The sequence below is a fragment of the Grampus griseus genome, assembly GCF_964374135.1.
Source record: "Grampus griseus genome assembly, chromosome: 14".
NCBI classification, from domain to species: domain Eukaryota; kingdom Metazoa; phylum Chordata; class Mammalia; order Artiodactyla; family Delphinidae; genus Grampus; species Grampus griseus.
Window position 1 is genome coordinate 53,104,571 of NC_139008.1, and position 17,333 is coordinate 53,121,903.

At 41.8% G+C, this 17,333-nt stretch overlaps 1 protein-coding gene across 2 annotated transcripts in view; it reads right to left on the reverse strand.

Moving 5' to 3' along the window:
• Positions 1-4,906, reverse strand: part of PLCB1 (phospholipase C beta 1) — a 682,255-nt gene extending 677,349 nt beyond the window's left edge. For both annotated transcript variants that reach the window (XM_082670207.1, XM_082670208.1), the window contains exon 1: positions 4,764-4,906. In XM_082670207.1, the coding sequence (XP_082526333.1) occupies positions 4,764-4,862 (99 nt within the window). In that variant the 5' untranslated portion in view covers positions 4,863-4,906. The remainder of the gene's footprint in view (positions 1-4,763) is intronic.
• Positions 4,907-17,333: the final 12,427 nt, after the last annotated feature.

The window sequence follows — 17,333 nt, forward strand, 5'->3', positions numbered from 1 at the left end:
CTGACCACCTTGATAAAGTTCATGGCCCTCTAATTATTGGGGGACCATCACTTTTAACAACTTATTTTATTGAGTGTTGTATGTCAGGCGCCACACAGAGCAATGCATGTGCCTTCGCTCCTTTAATGGTAACAGTGGTTCTGTGCAGTAGGAGATACTACAATCCTTACATTACACATGAGGAAACAGGTTGAGATGCATTAAGCAATTCACCCACAGTGAGCTCTGAATTTGGAGGGTGAGAGTGGAGAAAAAGAAAACAATCAAATGAGAAGCCCTCCATGCCCCAGAGGTTGTAGAACAAAGACACAGATCTTTAAGAGGAAGGACGGGCAAACTCAGAAAACAGATTCTCAACAGCCCATTAGAAAGCATAATGGTACATTTGAAAATGAGGAGTTTGAGGCAAATCAGGGTTTGGGAAACCTTCGTCTTTCCCTCCACATCTTGTCCAACACAGAGAAACGAGAGAGGCCAGGCTCACAATCTCCCAAGCTCCCTAGCTGAGATGGAGAAAGTTAGCTCACTCTCAAACACCCCAGTCCTGTACACCCACCTCCTACTACCAGAGACTGATCGTATACAAATGCAAAATGAAAGCAAAGATACAAACACACAATAAAAGCAAGGTACATCCTTTCATATCACTGGTGAAACACATAGCCACCATAGGTCAGTCCTTTATCTGTTGGCCAAGTTCCGGAGGACAAGGGTTGGCCTTGATGTTCAGACAGTGTATACCTATACACCATTACTAGTTGTTCAAAAATGGAAATATTTCCACATGCTCCCACAGACACTGGGGACCCGCAGACCTTCCCAGGATCAGGCAAAAGCATGGTTCATGCCTGGCCCTGGTGGAACAGGATGTCTCCAGGACTCCACTCCAGCTCCACTGCCCGCCTGCTGTCTGTTGTGATTGGTTAACGCCAATGTCAAAGCTTTTGGCTACCACCCTTAGAGCATCCACAGCCTCACCATGACATTGGTAGGTAGCCAACAGACTATGCAGGACACTGTGCCCTCTGGGTGACATCCCCCATTCTACATGATGGCCAGGACAACAGGACTGGTGATTATGGTGCTTTAGCCACTCAAAGAACAAGACAGAATCTCTACACAATTCTAAATAGCCCCAAACTCATCATTTTCAAAGGTACCATTATGCTTTCTAATGGGCTATTGAAAATCTGTTTTGAGTTTTCCCATCCTTCGGCTTAAAGATCAGAGAAGAGGGTTTACAATTTTTAAGTGAGATCAGATATTTTAGATATTTTAAATTATTTCCAGCATTTACTTTTCCTCACTAGCAGATGGGGCACACCCTTGGGGCGGGGGTGTGGGCAGCAGGTATTTCCCAAAGTCAGAGCGAAAAGGAAAAACACAGCAGCCTCCCCTGCTCAGAGGCAGGAAGTCAGACTAGACAGCCTCTCAAGAAGCTTCTCTCCTTCCTTTCCTTGTCTAACACTCCCACTAGAAGCAGATGAAAATGCTGAAAATGTTTCATTGCCTCTAAGAAATTCAAAAGAAATGCATGAATGTGAGTTAAGTCAGCCTGGGCATCAGAGACACTTCCTAAATATCCCAGAAGACCTAAAAAGATTGTCCACGATTATGTCACCGAGTTTTTTCTACCTCCTACGTAGGTAGAAAGGTAATAATTGGAAGAATTTCTCAAAATACAAACACATAGATAAAATTAAACTTACAAACCAGTGAAAATGTACACAGGCCAGCAAGATTGTGCTCTCTACCATACTTTCCAAGTTTTTTTCACAAACCTTATCTCAGTGGTTTCAAAGTGTGGTTCCCCAACCAGCAGCATCAGTGCTACCCAAGACCCTATGAGAAAGGCAAATTCCCAGGCTCCATCTCAGACCTTCTGAATCAGAAACTGAGGGTGGGCCCCAGCAGTCTGAACCTTACCAATCCCCCCAGATGTTTCTGATGCATGCTCAAGTGTGAGAAGGGCTGCTTTACCTATCAGCTACTGCCAACTTTTAGATGAAATAGGTAGGAAATGCAGCATTCTCACAGTCTGAGCAAGAGGCAGCAAAGATTCACAGAGGTTAAGTGATTAAGCTAAAGTCACACAGCTGACTGGTAAAAGAATCAGCAGGTACACCCACGCCTTTGGACTCAAGATCTAGCTCTCTGTGTCTTCAACACACAGTCTCACTAATATGCAATATAATTAGCCAGATAACCTAAACTGGCTTGACACTAGAAGGACAAATATGAACGGGGAAGAGTAGAAGGGTGACACCTGGGGAGGAAAAAACCATCCTAAGAAGGTCTGGGTCCCTCTTACTCCACAGATCACCATGGAGACCAAGAAGGCCAACCGAGGAACTTACAGGATAGTCCATTGCATTCCACATAACCTGACTCCTAGGTGCAGTCTGGTTTCTCCCCTATGAAAGATCTGAGATTCCCCTGGCCCTCTCCTTAGTGCCCATATCCTTCCTACCGGACTGCCCCAGAAACTCACTGTTCAATGCTCAGAGGGAGCCCTTCTCACCTTCTGCAGGTGGCGTTTGACTAGCAGCCTCTCCATCACTCTCCCTGCAGCCCTCATAATCTCTATATCATTGGTGTTCTTGATAATTTTCTGGCTCCTCCACCTAGTATGTAAGGTCGGTAACAGCAGGGGGTTTGCTGATTTCTTCATCACATCAGGCTCTAATCCAGGGCCTGGCATTAGTAGGTGAGGAAGAAATATATGTGACATAAATGCACATAATAAAAGTCATCTACCTGGATGTATCAAAAAGTGTTTCCACAGAAAAACTTCATTTTCAAAGTGACACTCATATTTTCTTCCAAACAAGACATTCTAGAGAATTATTTTTTCTTCAAACACTTTTTAAATTTTATTTTATTCATTATTATTTATATTAGTTATCTATTTTTTACATATTAGTGTATATATGTCAATCCCAATCTCCCAATTCATCCCACCACCACCACCCCCCGCCACTTTCCCCCCTTGGTGTCCATACGTTTGCTCTCTACATCTGTGTCTCTGTTTCTGCCTTGCAAACCGGTTCATCTGGAGAATTATTTAAAATGCAGTTTCAAATCATCTCTGTGAATAAATCCAGAGCTTATCCTGGAATACCCTTCTTATTCTGCATAGTCTCCTTCTCTCTCGCTCGCTCGCTCGCTCTCTCTTCCTTCTGCTCTTCATTCTCTTTCTCAGTAAACCCATCATCATATTAGCTTTCTATCTGAGGATCTCAAGATGGGCAAGACTGCTTTACTTGTTGTTGAACTGCATTTTCTTTGTTTTTCCTTGAGACAGACAAAGCATTTCATCTGTGTCTGAACTTATTGTTTAGATTCTGGAATAATCCATTTACAAAGCATCCGGTCATTAGACTAGGTCAGAAGGAGAAAAGTGTAAAGTCCATAGTAAAAGAATGCCTACAGCATTTAATAAGTGGTATGAGCTTTCAAGGAAGCTGTGGGATCAGCCTCCAAGTCCTGTTTGCACTTCCAAATGGACAAAATATAGACACAGACCTGCTCAGCTAAGTAACTGGATTCTCTACCTGGAATATTTAAATTGTTTTCAGACACTGGAAAATGGCTTAAGAAGATTAAAGAAAAATACCCTGGAGAATAACAGGCTATAATTTACTAGGTGGAAAATCTTTTCAGCAACAAGAATGCCTCATTCTCCTATAATTCCTCCTGTTTAAGAGATGTCTTAGTCATTTGGACCCAAATTTCCTTAGATCCAGCAGCTCAGGTTTATTCCCATGGGTTGTTCTTGTCAAACCTGTTGAATGATATCTAGGCCATAAAATTGATAAACTAATATCCGAAGATCCCCATGTATTCAGCAAGATTATTAAAGTGTCTGAAGGCAATGTGCAAGGAGGGGTGGGGGTGGCGAGGGGGGGTGGGGGTGGCGGGGGGGATTCACTTGAAGTCCTAGGGTCCAGGGTTCCTGTAAAGTACTGGACTTAGCCCAGTCCCTCCTGGCATAAGATGAAGGTAAATTGAGGTAATGTCTTGTATTCTATTCTGTAGTCTATTTCGAACTGAAGACACCAGCCAGCTCAGTTCTCAGAAACTTGCCCTCCTGCTTGGCCTGCAGGCCCACCGAGCCCTCATCGACCCCTCAGTTACCCTCTTCTGCTCTTCAGCCCTCCCCTGGTGTGTCCTCCCCAGCCTTTCTCAGGGCCCTTCTCTGCGGAGCCGGGCGCTAAAGTTTGGCATCACCGACCACCTGTCGGCTGGACCGCTGTGTCCTCTGCCTCTGCCGCGTGGGCGCCCGGAAAAACGCTAAGACGCTGAGCAACCATTCAACAGTTTCGGACTCCCGGGCAGTTCCTTCTCGAAAGGGACCAAAGGAGGTAACAGGGGGTGCGTCGGCGCGCGGAGAGGGGCGCGACTTGTTCACACCGCAGCGCTTTCCTGCGGGTCCCAACTTCACCCTCCCCACTTTCCAAACTCTCAGGACCCGTCACCGGCAACGCCGGCCCCTTCGGCTCCACTGGCCCAAAAGATTTCAGACCTCAGGGGGCGCTGACCAGACCCAGCCAGGACGTCAACTACTGAACCCAAGGACCCAAGAGCGGGAGCCCAGCCGCCGCTGTCGGCCACCCGTCCGGGCGGCGGCGACCTGAGCGCTCCGAAGCCCCCGCGCCCGCCCGGGTGCGCCCATTGCATAACGCACCCCTCGCCCCACCCCCACGAGAGGCCCGCGCCTGCCCCGCGCCCCGCCGGCACCCCCGCCAACCGCCCCGACTTACATCATCCCACTTGACGAATTTGGTGCCCTTCTTGAGGCTGTCGGACACGCACACGGGCTTGAGTTGCAGAGCGTGTACTCCGGGCTGAGCCCCGGCCATCAGGGCTCATCGGGGCTCCGGGCAGCCCGGGCGAGCGCGGCAGGGACGGGGCGCAGGGCGCGGGCTCCTTTCCCGGCTCCAGAGGCGCTCGCCTCTGCTCCCGCGCCGGCCTCCGCACCTCCTCCGGCGCGGCTCAGCAGGCGGGGTGCGCGGGGGCGAGGCGCCCGGCCATGATCGGGCGGCACGCGAGGTCGGGCGCCCGCGGTGGATGCGGAGCCTCGGAGGGCAAAGAGCCGCCAAGCAGGGCTGCCAGCCGCCGCCGGATACTGCTCCTCGGCCGCCGTCGCCTCCTGGCGTACCATTCAGCACATCCTCTAGACATGGAGGGAGAGCGCGAATGACACACGCTCGCGCCCCCCCGCCCTGCTCCTTCCCCTTCTCCCTCCTCCTCCCGCCCCCCTTCCCCGCCACCAGCGCTCGCTCAGTCCCTCCTTCCCTCGGCGGCTTCCAGCCCAACTTTGCGCACTGGGTCAGGCGCCGGGAAGCGGGGACGCAGCGGCACCTTCCGGCTCCCGGGCTCCACTGCAGCCAACGCCTGCGCCGCCGCGCCTCTGAGCATGCCTCGTGCCCCGGTGGCGGGGTGCTGGGGTGTACAGGAGCCAGGCGTTCCTGGGGGTTTGATGGGGAACGTGAGCCCGAGCCTGGAAATGTCCTTGGGTCCAAACGGGGTGGGAAAAGGGAGCCGTCGGAGGGAGCGGAGAAGCGACCCACTGCTTTCCCCTCTAGCTGGAGCTCTCCAGCGCTGACCACAAACCAGCTTTTTGAAAAGACAATTATTATTTATTAGTAGAGAAGAGAACATTTGAGAGGCATGGAGTGAGAGCTCTTTGGGGAACCTTGCCAGCCCTGAGAATTTGCAGCGCGCTGGTCTTGAAGCCTGGGCATTCTTCGATTAAGTTGTGTTTCTGAGAAAGCAAGCCCATTCTAAGAGAAACAATGCTTTTATTTCCCACGATGACAGAAGGCTCCTGCGTGTGTGCGTGTGTGTGTGTGTGTGCGCGCGCGCGCGCGCGTGTATCAGACAGAGACAGAGGAGAGAGAGAGAGGTGTCTAACTGATAGAAACTTGCTCATTTAGGAACATAGGTGTAAGGATGTTTGTACTCATTCAACAAACATTTCTCATTTCTTTTAAAACAAAGAAAGAGATAGCCCCACCAGAATAGATCAAGTTTAAAAGACCGATAATGCCAGTGTTGAGAAAATGAGGAGCAACTGGAAATTTCATCCACTGCTGGAGAGTATAAAATGGTAAAGCCACTTGGAAAAACAGTTTTTTATGAAGTTAAACATTTACTTATCATAAAACCCAGAACTTCTACTTCTAGGTATTTACCCAAGAGAAATGAAAACATATGTTCTCACAGACTTGTTCAGTAATGCTCATAGCTTTCTTCATAATATCCCAAAACTGGAAACCACAAATGTCCATCAACAGGTAAATGGATAAACAAAATGTGGTATGCCAAACAATGGAACACTATTCAGCAATAAAAAAGTAATGGGCATACAACCACACAGATAAATCACACAGACTCTAAGCCTTAGTGAAAGAAGCTGGACACAATAGACTACATACTGTTTGATTCCATCTCAGGAATTCTACAGCAGGTAAACCAGTCTATGTTGACAGAAAGCAGATCAGTGGTCGCCTGTGGCCAGGAGTGGCAGGGATTGACAGGGAAGGTGAACCAGGGAACTTTTGAGAGAGACGAAAATGTTCCATATCATGTGTGTACACAGTTGTCAAAATTATAGAACTGTATACCTAAAATGAGTATGTTTTATTGTAAGTAAATTGTACCTCAATAAAGTTGATTTTAAAAAAGAAACAGAATATGAACAAAGAAAGAGAGAAACATTCTTTTCTCTTAAGTGTTTGTCTTTTTCCCTCTGCCCCAGAGGCTTCCAAGGCCCAATGTTTACAAACTCGGTCAAAATATTACCCAAAATCTGACGGGGAAATTTGCTGTTAAATATTTCAATGCATTCAAAACATATGTGTTCATTAGCAGCTGTATGCTGGGCACTATGATAATCACCAAGGATAACCTGGTGAACATGACCCCAGACTCCGGCTCTTTTTGGGGGGCCTTACCTGGTCCTTGGAAGCCACTTGCCACAAAGAATCTCTTTAAAGACTGACTTGTTTCATTTTGATCACATGTCCCTAAACTAAAACCTGAGTATATTGTCCAAAGACTCTCTATCCAGTGGCCTTGGCTTGCTAAGTGCAGAGAGCACCATCACATTTTCACACTGTTTCTCTTGAAAACAGCAACACAACTCTACTTCCAGCATTCCTGCCCTTCTCAATTGTGCTTATAATTCATCCTACCAGACTAGTTCTTTTCTCTTCTCTCTTTTATTTCTCCACCACCCTCAGTTTTGTACTGAAAAGATTATTGGCCAAATAGGCTTAACAGCAGAATGATGTAGGAAGGCAAGATAGACCAGAGATGTGCCCTCTAGAAGACGAGTTTGGAAGATTAGAAATGGGCTCTAGGCTAAATGAGAAGGTAGAATGAGACTCTTCGTGGCGGCTGATTGCATCATCTCTCTCTGTTCCTTGTCCTTCTCTGTATCCACACACTTTGCCATGTGACCTTATGGTGACCTGTGTATTTATTCACCCCATTGATATTGGCTAATGAGATGTTAGAAGATGTGACCTAAGAAAAGGCTTGAAATATACTTGTGAGGATGAGTGGGAAATATACGTGCCCTCTGGGGTTTCTGGTTATTACCGTGAGACAAACACGTCTCAGAGAGCCATAAGGGGAAGATGTAGGCCCGATCTGCAGCCTAGAGGCAAATCCAACAGAACCCATCTGAGATCTGTCAGAACCCAGACAACCGGCAGACTTATGAGCGTGACAATATATGCTCATTGTTGGATCCACCGATCTGGCCAGGGACTGGGGGAGGGATCATTTATTATGCACAATTATTGTGGGAAGTAGCTGGTTGAGTCACTCATCTAGTATTCTTGATCCTTCCCAGCTGTTGCTTGTTGCTGTGAATGTAAGGAGAATAAAGCTGTAGAATTCTGAACATTGTTTGTCTTCAAGACAAGCATGGACTGTGGGAACTCCTTCTGCCAGCAGAAGGATGCAGTTTGAGCCAGGAGAGCTGTGCGATAACCCCCTTCAACATGTAAGATGAGGCTTGAGGCAGCTTGGTTCAACTCCCTCATTTTCCACACCTCTGGTTAAGATACAAGGCAGAAGTAGTTTTAACGTGTGGGGATTTTTGCCATGCAAAGGGACTGGTAAGAACATCCAAAATTGTGTGAGCCAGGCCTGTGATCCATCAAGTTCAGTGCTCTGTTCTGTTTTTAAAACAATAAAAAGGTCTGTTTTATGTGAGAGCACAGAATTGCCCTCGGGAATGTCAGCCTCAGGGAGTTGGCAAAGCTAACCATTACTGAGAATTAACTATAGGCCAGAACACTAGGCTAAGCACTTCCCAGATACTCCATAACATAACACTTACTGTTCAACAGCACCCTCCCACCACCTTTTCCTTGTTAAGCAAACCCTGATTTGGTTCAGCTGGCAATGTGCTTAGGAAAGGTGGCTCCTCCCTCTTCCCAGGAAATGAACTGCTATTGGTCTATTGGTCTAAAGCAATTATAGAAATCACACTCTCCTTCTCTCTGATGGGTTTAGGAGGTCATTAGGAGACCCAAATCTGCCCAATGGATTAAGGGAGGTAGGGCCTGCTCCTTTCTCTGTCTCTCTCTGACTTTGTCTCTCCCTCTCTGTCTCTCTCTCTCTGTTACCCTGGAAAGAGGATGGCCAACTAGAAACATGCAAAGAGCCTTACTTAGTCCTTCATGAGATTGTTAGCCCTTTGCAAGTCTCTAGACTTCCTGATAAGTGAGGCAATAAGTGTGTTTATTGCTTAAGCCTTACTATTAGTCTTAGCTGATCTGGTGGACCATATTATTATCCCCAGTTTTATTGATTATAAAATTAAGACTTGGAGAGGTGAATTAACCTGCTTAAGGTTACCCAACTTGGAACCAGGTTTGACACCTAGGATCTCTGATTTGAGAACTTAACTCTCAACCACCATGCTAGGCACCTCTAGAACTTACAACTCAGATCTGAGTAGTTTTTCCCTACTTTTAACTGCAATATAATGTAAATATTCCCATTTCCTCTAGAAAACTGTGGTATGTAGCCCTGTCTCTTAGCAGTTCATCACTCACTTGAGGCCTGCCACAGTGGGAAGGAAGGGTGTTTTGATTTGAACAGACATACTTTCTAAGAGCCAGCTCTACCAATGACTAGCTTTGTGACATTGGGAAAGTATCTTCCTCCTTCTGAAATACAGAAGCCTTATATACTAATGGGTAAATAATAATGATGATGAAAGCTATAAGGGTTTTACACTTTTAATTCATTAATCCTCACATTAACCCCATGAACCGGGTTATCATTATCATCTCCATTTCATAGTAGAGAAAACTGAGTCAGGGAAGGGTTAAATACTTGTACAGGATTTTCCAGCTAGTAAGTGGAAGAACCAGAATTAAATCCCAGGCAGCTTGGCCCTAGAGCAGACACGTTTAATCAGCACACTACACTTTCTTGAAGAGTTATTGTGAAGATCAAATGAAATCATGTATGCAAGTCTCTGTCACATAGTGCTAATCAATAGTAGTTAATGCACTTATAATTATTCTAAAATTGTACTATATTGCCTTTATGTGCCCTAGAATAACTTTTTATGAGCAGTATTCAAAGGCAGCATCCTAATTCTGTGGTCTGTGATTTAGTCAACTTCTTTCTGCCTGCATTGATTCTATAAACTTTAATCATATCCATTTTCATCTCTAACCTTCTAGAATTCAAAAGTTCTTTTCCATTACCAATAAATGTGTTCTAATTGCATCTAAGCATCAGGGTTCCTCTAACTCTATCTTTTTGGAAATAACAGAGAGATAGGGAGGAAAAACCGCCTAGAACCAGCTTTATAATAACCACATCTGGGTTACATTAAATAGTCTTTGGTACATAAAACCCTCCATCTGTGCTACTCCATACCCTTTCCCTCCCTGACTGTCTGGAATGAAGATGGTCCCTATGGTGACCTTGAGGACCGCACATTGAAGAAAGCAGAGCTTCTGTTAGCCTGGGTACCTGAAGGGACTGCAGGGTGAGGGTCACGTGATCACCTGCACAGTATAATTCTGTGAACAAGAACTATACTTTGAGAGTATTCAAGCCAAGAAGTAAATGTCATTAGCAACATTATTACCATTATTACATTTCACATCAATATAAGAGATAAGATTTATACATCTTAGATGGTAAATAAGAACAGCCCTCGTGATGAAATTGCCAAGTTCTGACTCAGTGAGTTCTATTATCAAGTAAAACCCTGGGACAGGCGGGGACTCAAAAGAAGACAACTTAAAATTATCACTGATGCATGGGAAAAAAAGCTATGCTTTCCCTCCCCAGAGGCTCTCCTTTGAACCCTTTCTTAACAGCACAATGCATTTTCTCTAAATTCTATCACACAAAAGAAAAAAGCTTTCAGATTGCTTTAGTTATGTTACAAAAATTGTGGGGGTTTTTTTCTTCTTAAAAAAGAAGAAAAATGACCCGATATTCATTTAAGCTCTGTTTTATCCTTCATTTAAAGTAAAAGCTTTTATTGAAATCTGTCTGATCACCTTAAACACCATTTTGAAAAAAAAAGAATTTGGAAGCACAGATCCAAAAATGTCTAAGGAGAGATGCTCTAAGAATCCGATTTCACAGAAAATGCAAGTGTTAGGGAGTGTGGCCCATGGAAACAATGCCTCAGGACAAGAAGCATCTAGGAAAGACCTCTCCACCTCACCCTGCTTCTGTCCTGCCATCTCCAGACCCTCTGACAGAGTGATGCAACACTCTGTCAGTATATATAATCTTCATGAGTCATTCTGTCTTCTCTATTCTATAAAAATAAATATCAGCACCCCCCAATCCTCTCTCACTTCAAATATAACCACCAACCTTTGGGTCTCTAGTGATATCTCACCAGAATTTAAAGGAAATTTATTATTATTTTTGAGCTTTTGAACATATGAATGCATTCACACTTTTAAAAAATCTTTTGGCCTATTGACTAGTTTCAGATAATAATTCCCCTCCTAATTAAACTGAACTTAAATTCCCCAATTTTGAACCTCTTCTTATGCAAAGACTTCAGTCACCATTTACTGGTACACTAACATCTATAAAATATGGATAACCATCTTTTCACATTTTCTTGGGCTTTAACAAACAAGAACATGACTTTGTTTCCAATCAGGACTTCTCTTTTCTGGCATGCTGTCATTTCTCTATAGTCGCCCCACCTTAGGGATCTAAGAGCAAACTTTTTTGTTATAACCAATCAAATTATTATGTAAAACATACAAAAGCAGTGGGGAAAGATGCTCATCAGGGAGTCCCTGTTAGAGAGAGTCTGGTTGCCTACCCAGTATCCATTCTTCTCGAGGCCAGTGGCAGTAGGATTCTGTTGGTTTGAAACCTCAAAAGTTCCCTGGGGGGGAATTCGAAACTACTGCAGGTACACAGAGGGCAGGAAGAGACCAAAGAAAGAAGCAGACACTCTAGACTGGTAGATGACAGGTTAAAATCAAGGGAATTTACATAACAGGCTTATATCGGGCACCGGCCCACCAGAATCTTAAAGTTTATACTTAACGTGGTTCAGTCACGTATCCCATCCAGATGGTCTCAACAATTCATGCTCTCACAAGGATGCATCCTTGACAACGGCTCCCACTGTGAATTATTGGGCAGAAGGTACATTTCAGGGACAGGGGATAGGTGAGGAGCCTCCAATTGCCCAGATCAAGCTCACGGGACAACATATCACACCCGCTCAATGACCTCCTCCAACAGACTCCAATCTAATTTGGGACGACAGTGTGCTTTGTTCACCTGCCCTCATTCCCACTTCTTGCTCCATGGAATGCCCACTTGAGGGCTGAACTTTCAGCCCTGAGGTGACCTTGAGAATGGAAGTCAGAAGTGAGGTGGGTAGAGCAGGTAGATAGAAGTTCTTGGGTCTCCCAACAATCACATCATCCTGGATCACCTAGATTTTAAATCAGAAAAAGGTTTCTATCTCGTTTAAATCCCTACAGTTTGGGGGGGTTTTAGCCCATGAAGCCACAAACAGCCCTAACTGATACTAAAGCAAACACAGAACACTCTTGTGGCTTCTGATGCTATTGTTTTGTTCCACTTCAGTTCTCTAAATGTCTTTCAGTGCTCTGTGCCAGCAGGTTATGAAAAATGCCTTTTGTTTTTTCATGTATTTCCCCGGGGTTTCTGTTCCTGAAGAAATTGCTGGTTTTCAGTCATTCCACCAATTCAGGATCAGGGTAGAAACACTGGTTTTCATGGAAAATAATTGTACTTCAAAGTATTTGTGAGGTTAAGTAATGAGGGAGCTGGCATAGTGTTGCATTTTATTAAAAATAGGCCCCAATGCTACAGTAGCAGCTACATAATTAGAGATAGATGTTGCCATGTATGTCAATCTATGATGATTTACAGAGACTGTGAACTTGTGCTTTTCTCACTTGAATACCATCTTTTACTTTAATGCTGACATTATAATATGCTAGAGAATTGACAGAATAAGGGTTTGGACGATTTCAATCTTTATCTAACTAAATAGCATGACTAAAAGGAAAGACATATATTCCAGTTTCCTTCTGATTTTAAAGATGGAAATAAATAAGTAACCCCACATCTTTGTTGACCCAGCTTTGTAATGCCAAACTGAATTATATAGATAAAGAATAATATTGAGCTGGGATTTTGCATTCACAAAAATAGTACCAGGTTAGCAGTTTAAGACAGATTTTAAAAATTGAATCAAGTTGTACATATATTTATTGGGTAAATACAGATATTTTATAAACATGTATGCATTTCCCCAATATAGGTTACCTCCACTGGTACATATTAAATATCAGATTCCCATATACAAATATGTACAAGGAGCAGAGAACAGCCAAGGCAAGCAACAGATGGCAGTGATTATGTTACAAATCTGAAAAGAAAAATAACTTGGAAAATGGTTTATTTAAACTGTAGTAAAAAATTTCAGGTCATAAATATGAAGATGCAAAACACCCTTTTCTTGACTACAGAGGAAAAAATGAAAATACCCTAATAACAAGTAGTCACTTTTGTTTTGGGGATTGGTTAAAAAAGAAAAATTAAGTTGCATATAGACAATGGAGAGAACCTCTCCACCAAACAGAATACATATACTGTTATTTGAGCTATGTTGTTGCCACTGCACCTTCCAAAGGAGGAAACAATGTAAGATTTGCATCACCCTACATTCTAATTCTAGTCTGAGTGAAGATAATAATGTTGTCTCCTGTTACCTATTCAAATTAATTTATTAGAAAGAATATACTCTTTAACTGTATGGCAGAATGAATAGGCAAACTTTTAAGGTCAGAGAGTAAATATTTTAGGCTCTGCAGGCCACATGATCTCTATCACTACTCAACTCCACCACTGTAGACTGAAATTAGCTATAGACAGTATAGACACACACACATTGAGTGTGTCCGTGTTCCAATAAAACTTTATTTACAAACAGAGGTGGCAGGCTGGATTTGGTCCATAGACTATAGTCTGCAAACCCCTGTTCTATAGGAAGAAAACAGTTCAAGACTTCTTGAACCTTTCCCTTAAAGTAACTGAGCATTTATTGCCTCATAAAGTGTCCTATTTCTTTATTTCTCTATGGCATGGAATGTGTGGGTCCAGTTAATTCTACTAATAAACTATAAAGAAGTAAGCCCACATAATATAGCAGATTGGAAGCAAAATATGTTTTATACATGAAGACAGGCAACTGTCTGAACTAGGTGAATATAAGTGAATATAAATTTTGGCCCATAACAACCCCTAGCAACAAAAAGAGCCTGACAACAGCAAAACCTACAATAAAGAAAAATCTAAGGAAATCATCTTGCAAAATCCCATTCCCCATAAAATAATGTTTGGTGTATAATTTATAATTATTCAAATTAATCTTTTCTGTAAATATGTGAGAAATTCAGTTATTAAAATAGCATTTCTCATTACATTATTTGTATAAATGAAATATAAAATTGCACCAAGCATATAGAGATATAGAGTTTAGTTCTCATTAAATATGCCTAAGATATGTTCTCTGGGGGTTCTCTTCAACTCCATACTTATCTGAGGATAGCATAGTCTCTCAAAAGATGTAAATTGAATTCCTACTGTGTGATAGGCAATCTATTAAACTCTATAATTAGTTTTCTCTCTTTTATGCCAACATAGGAAACCTAGCAATCTAATCAATGAGAAGCTTATGGTATCATTTAGCACCTAACCACTCAATTTGTGGTCCGCAAACCAGCAGCATCAGCATCCCTTGGGAACTTTTTAGAGATACGGAATCTTGGGCCCCACCTCAGACCAACTGTATCACAGTGTGCTTTTAGCCAAAAGCCCGAGAGATTGGTGTGCACACAGGAGCTGAGAAGTACCTGTGCAGTGTATTAGTGCCCCAGGCAAGCAAGTGATTCTCCAGTGTCCTGCAGTCCTGATTCCAACTTCCTAAGGAACGAACTTCTTCTCAAGGAATATCTTGGCATTGAGGAGAATCTATTTTATTACTTATAAAATAATCATAGTGCCTTTTAGGCATACATCTTAAGCTTCATCTCCTGAGATGTATGCTCTTTACAAAATAGCTGAAGTCAACTCCATATAATGGAGTCACACGCTAAGCTTTCATGGACTGTTGAAGTTGGGCAAAAAATCCATGTTGACTCCATACTCCATGGGTAACATACCATCTGGCTAGTTACTGATATTAGAATATGTTTTTATGTGCTGTGGTGGAAAACTAAGATTGCACCACAGGAGAAAGCTAACATGCTGCTTAATATCTATACTCAGAAAATTCATTTGTCTTAATGCCCTCTCTCTTTTTCATCCCTGAATGTTGAGAGAATAGATTTTTTTCTTCATAGTACAATAACCAGGGCTACTACAAAAAAATGCACTAAAATGCACTAAGTTGCTAACAGTTGATATTTGAATTTTTAAATATTGAGATTTTCTATTTATATAATGATTTGTCTCCTTTGTATTGATATGTGTTTAATTTCTGATCCCTCATTTAGGCAAAGACATATAAATTTTGATGAGACAAATTATCTAGTTCTATTTTTAGAAGCATGTTTTAATAATAAAATATGTTCTATATTTGTATAATTGCTTTTTATTCCAGAGGAAGGGACAGAAGGAGAAAGTTGGTCGCTGCTTTCTTGTGGACTAGCCTTAGCTGTAAAGTTGCTTGGTAGGTTTGATTCTCAAGAATGTGAGGTTAAATCTACAGATAAAAGTTAGGCAAAGAATTGCAGTACTCACACATGGGGGAAAAAATCGTCTCACATTTATTGATAGAAAATAGTTGCTTGGTGACAGTAATGAATGTCTCTGTGTGTGTGTGTGTGTGTGTGTGTGTGTGTGTGTTCATGTTTAAAAGTTCTCAAAAACCTGTTTCTTTGGGGAAATATTTGTCCTCATTTTTCAAAAAATTGAATCAGTACAATGTCATAGATACATTGCTTTTTAGATTTCACGTTTATCAAATATAAAAACTCAGTTTTTAAGTGCCAAATAAATGTATAAAGCTTCTCATAAATAGATGAAGCTTCCTGTCCCAGCCCCACCCAATTTCCCTCTCTTCAGTTTAAATACTTTTAATCACATTACCTGATTCTTTTGCCATTTAGCTCCATATCGTTAAATAATACATTTACATCACAACTGGCTGATTCACTCTGTTCACTATCTGTTGATTTCTCAATCAAGAATTGAGAAGATGAGGGTTCTAATCTGCTGGATGAATATAAGAAATATGGAGCTGAGCAAATGTGCTCCAGCCAAGACAGTGCCTGTGCCCCCCACTCCCTTCCACTGTGCCCCCCACTCCTTCCCCTGGAAACCACTGTTTTACTTTCTATATTTAGGAGTTTGGCCTTTTAAGATTTCACACATAAGTATATCATACATACTTTTCTTTCTCTGCCTGATATGACTTAGATATCTAATGCACAATACAGTAAATACAGAAAACAATATTGCATTATAATCATCAAACTTGCTAAGAGACTAGAATTTAATGATTCTGACCTCTAAAAAGAAAGGATAATTATGTAATGTGTTATTGTTGCTAATTATCTCTACAATGGCAATCATATTACAATATATAAATGTCTCAAATTAATATGCTGTACATCTTAAATTCACACATTATATGTCATTTACATTTTAGTTTTAAAAAAGAAATAACTCTCAGCTGAAACACAGATCTGTAGAATCATGATCTCAATAAATGTATATGTTATAGCCCACCTTATTTTGGGATGATTAATTTTGTAGCAGTATCATGGCAATGTTTGAAAGAGAAATTAATACCTAGAATTAGACTGCAGCCATGTAAATGAAACCTAAAATACATGGCTTCAGGGACTGGGCAGTGAGTGAGCAAAGGCTGAGAAAATGGATGAAGACATACAGGAGACTGAAAACTGGAAACCTGGTCAAACGATTGGTAATTTATTCTGTCAATAACTTGGAACTTAGAAATTTTACCTAATACCTTGTGATGATGTGAGATTGAAACTAAAACATCAATGTTAAGTTTAAGAGAAATATTTAAAATTAGGTTTGGCTCCATATTTATCTCTTTATGGATTTTGATTCTAACAACAGAAATGCAAAGAACAATATTTTAAATAAATGTGTACAAAATGCATTAATAATTTTAACCATTTTTTTGGTAAGATAATCAGATCCCAAACTTTAAAAAAAGTGACAGTGTAGAATACTAAAATGACAATTTTGGTGAGGTTTTGTTTGATAATCGTATAATGCTCTCCTGTTTTATTTTACAATAATCTACAATTCTAGTGTTATTCATATCTGTATTAAACAGTTACTCATTCCAATTTTTGCTGAATTCTGAAAAAATGTTTTTTTCATTACACATTTATTATTGATCAACTGTGCAGTACTGATTGTTGTGAGTAGGTAATTACAAAGATGGAACAATTTTAGACTGGTAATATTGAACTCACCTCTTTGGAACAGATCATCTGTCTGACAGACCAAAGTAGAGTGTGCCATCTGATGACTCATGAATCATACAACTCTTGTTCGTTCAATTTATAATACCTTTTCTATTGTAAACTTGTTATCATTTGATTGTCAATTTGCTGGAACACAATCATTTACTAAAACAAATTAAAATGTTTGCATCAAAAAAAAAAAAAAAAGAATTGAGAAGATGAGGAATTTGCTTTTGGCATCATCCTTTCCTCATCTTTCTCCTGCCCTCATTATCCCACCATAGATGTAGATTTATCTTAATTTTGGTTAGCTCTATA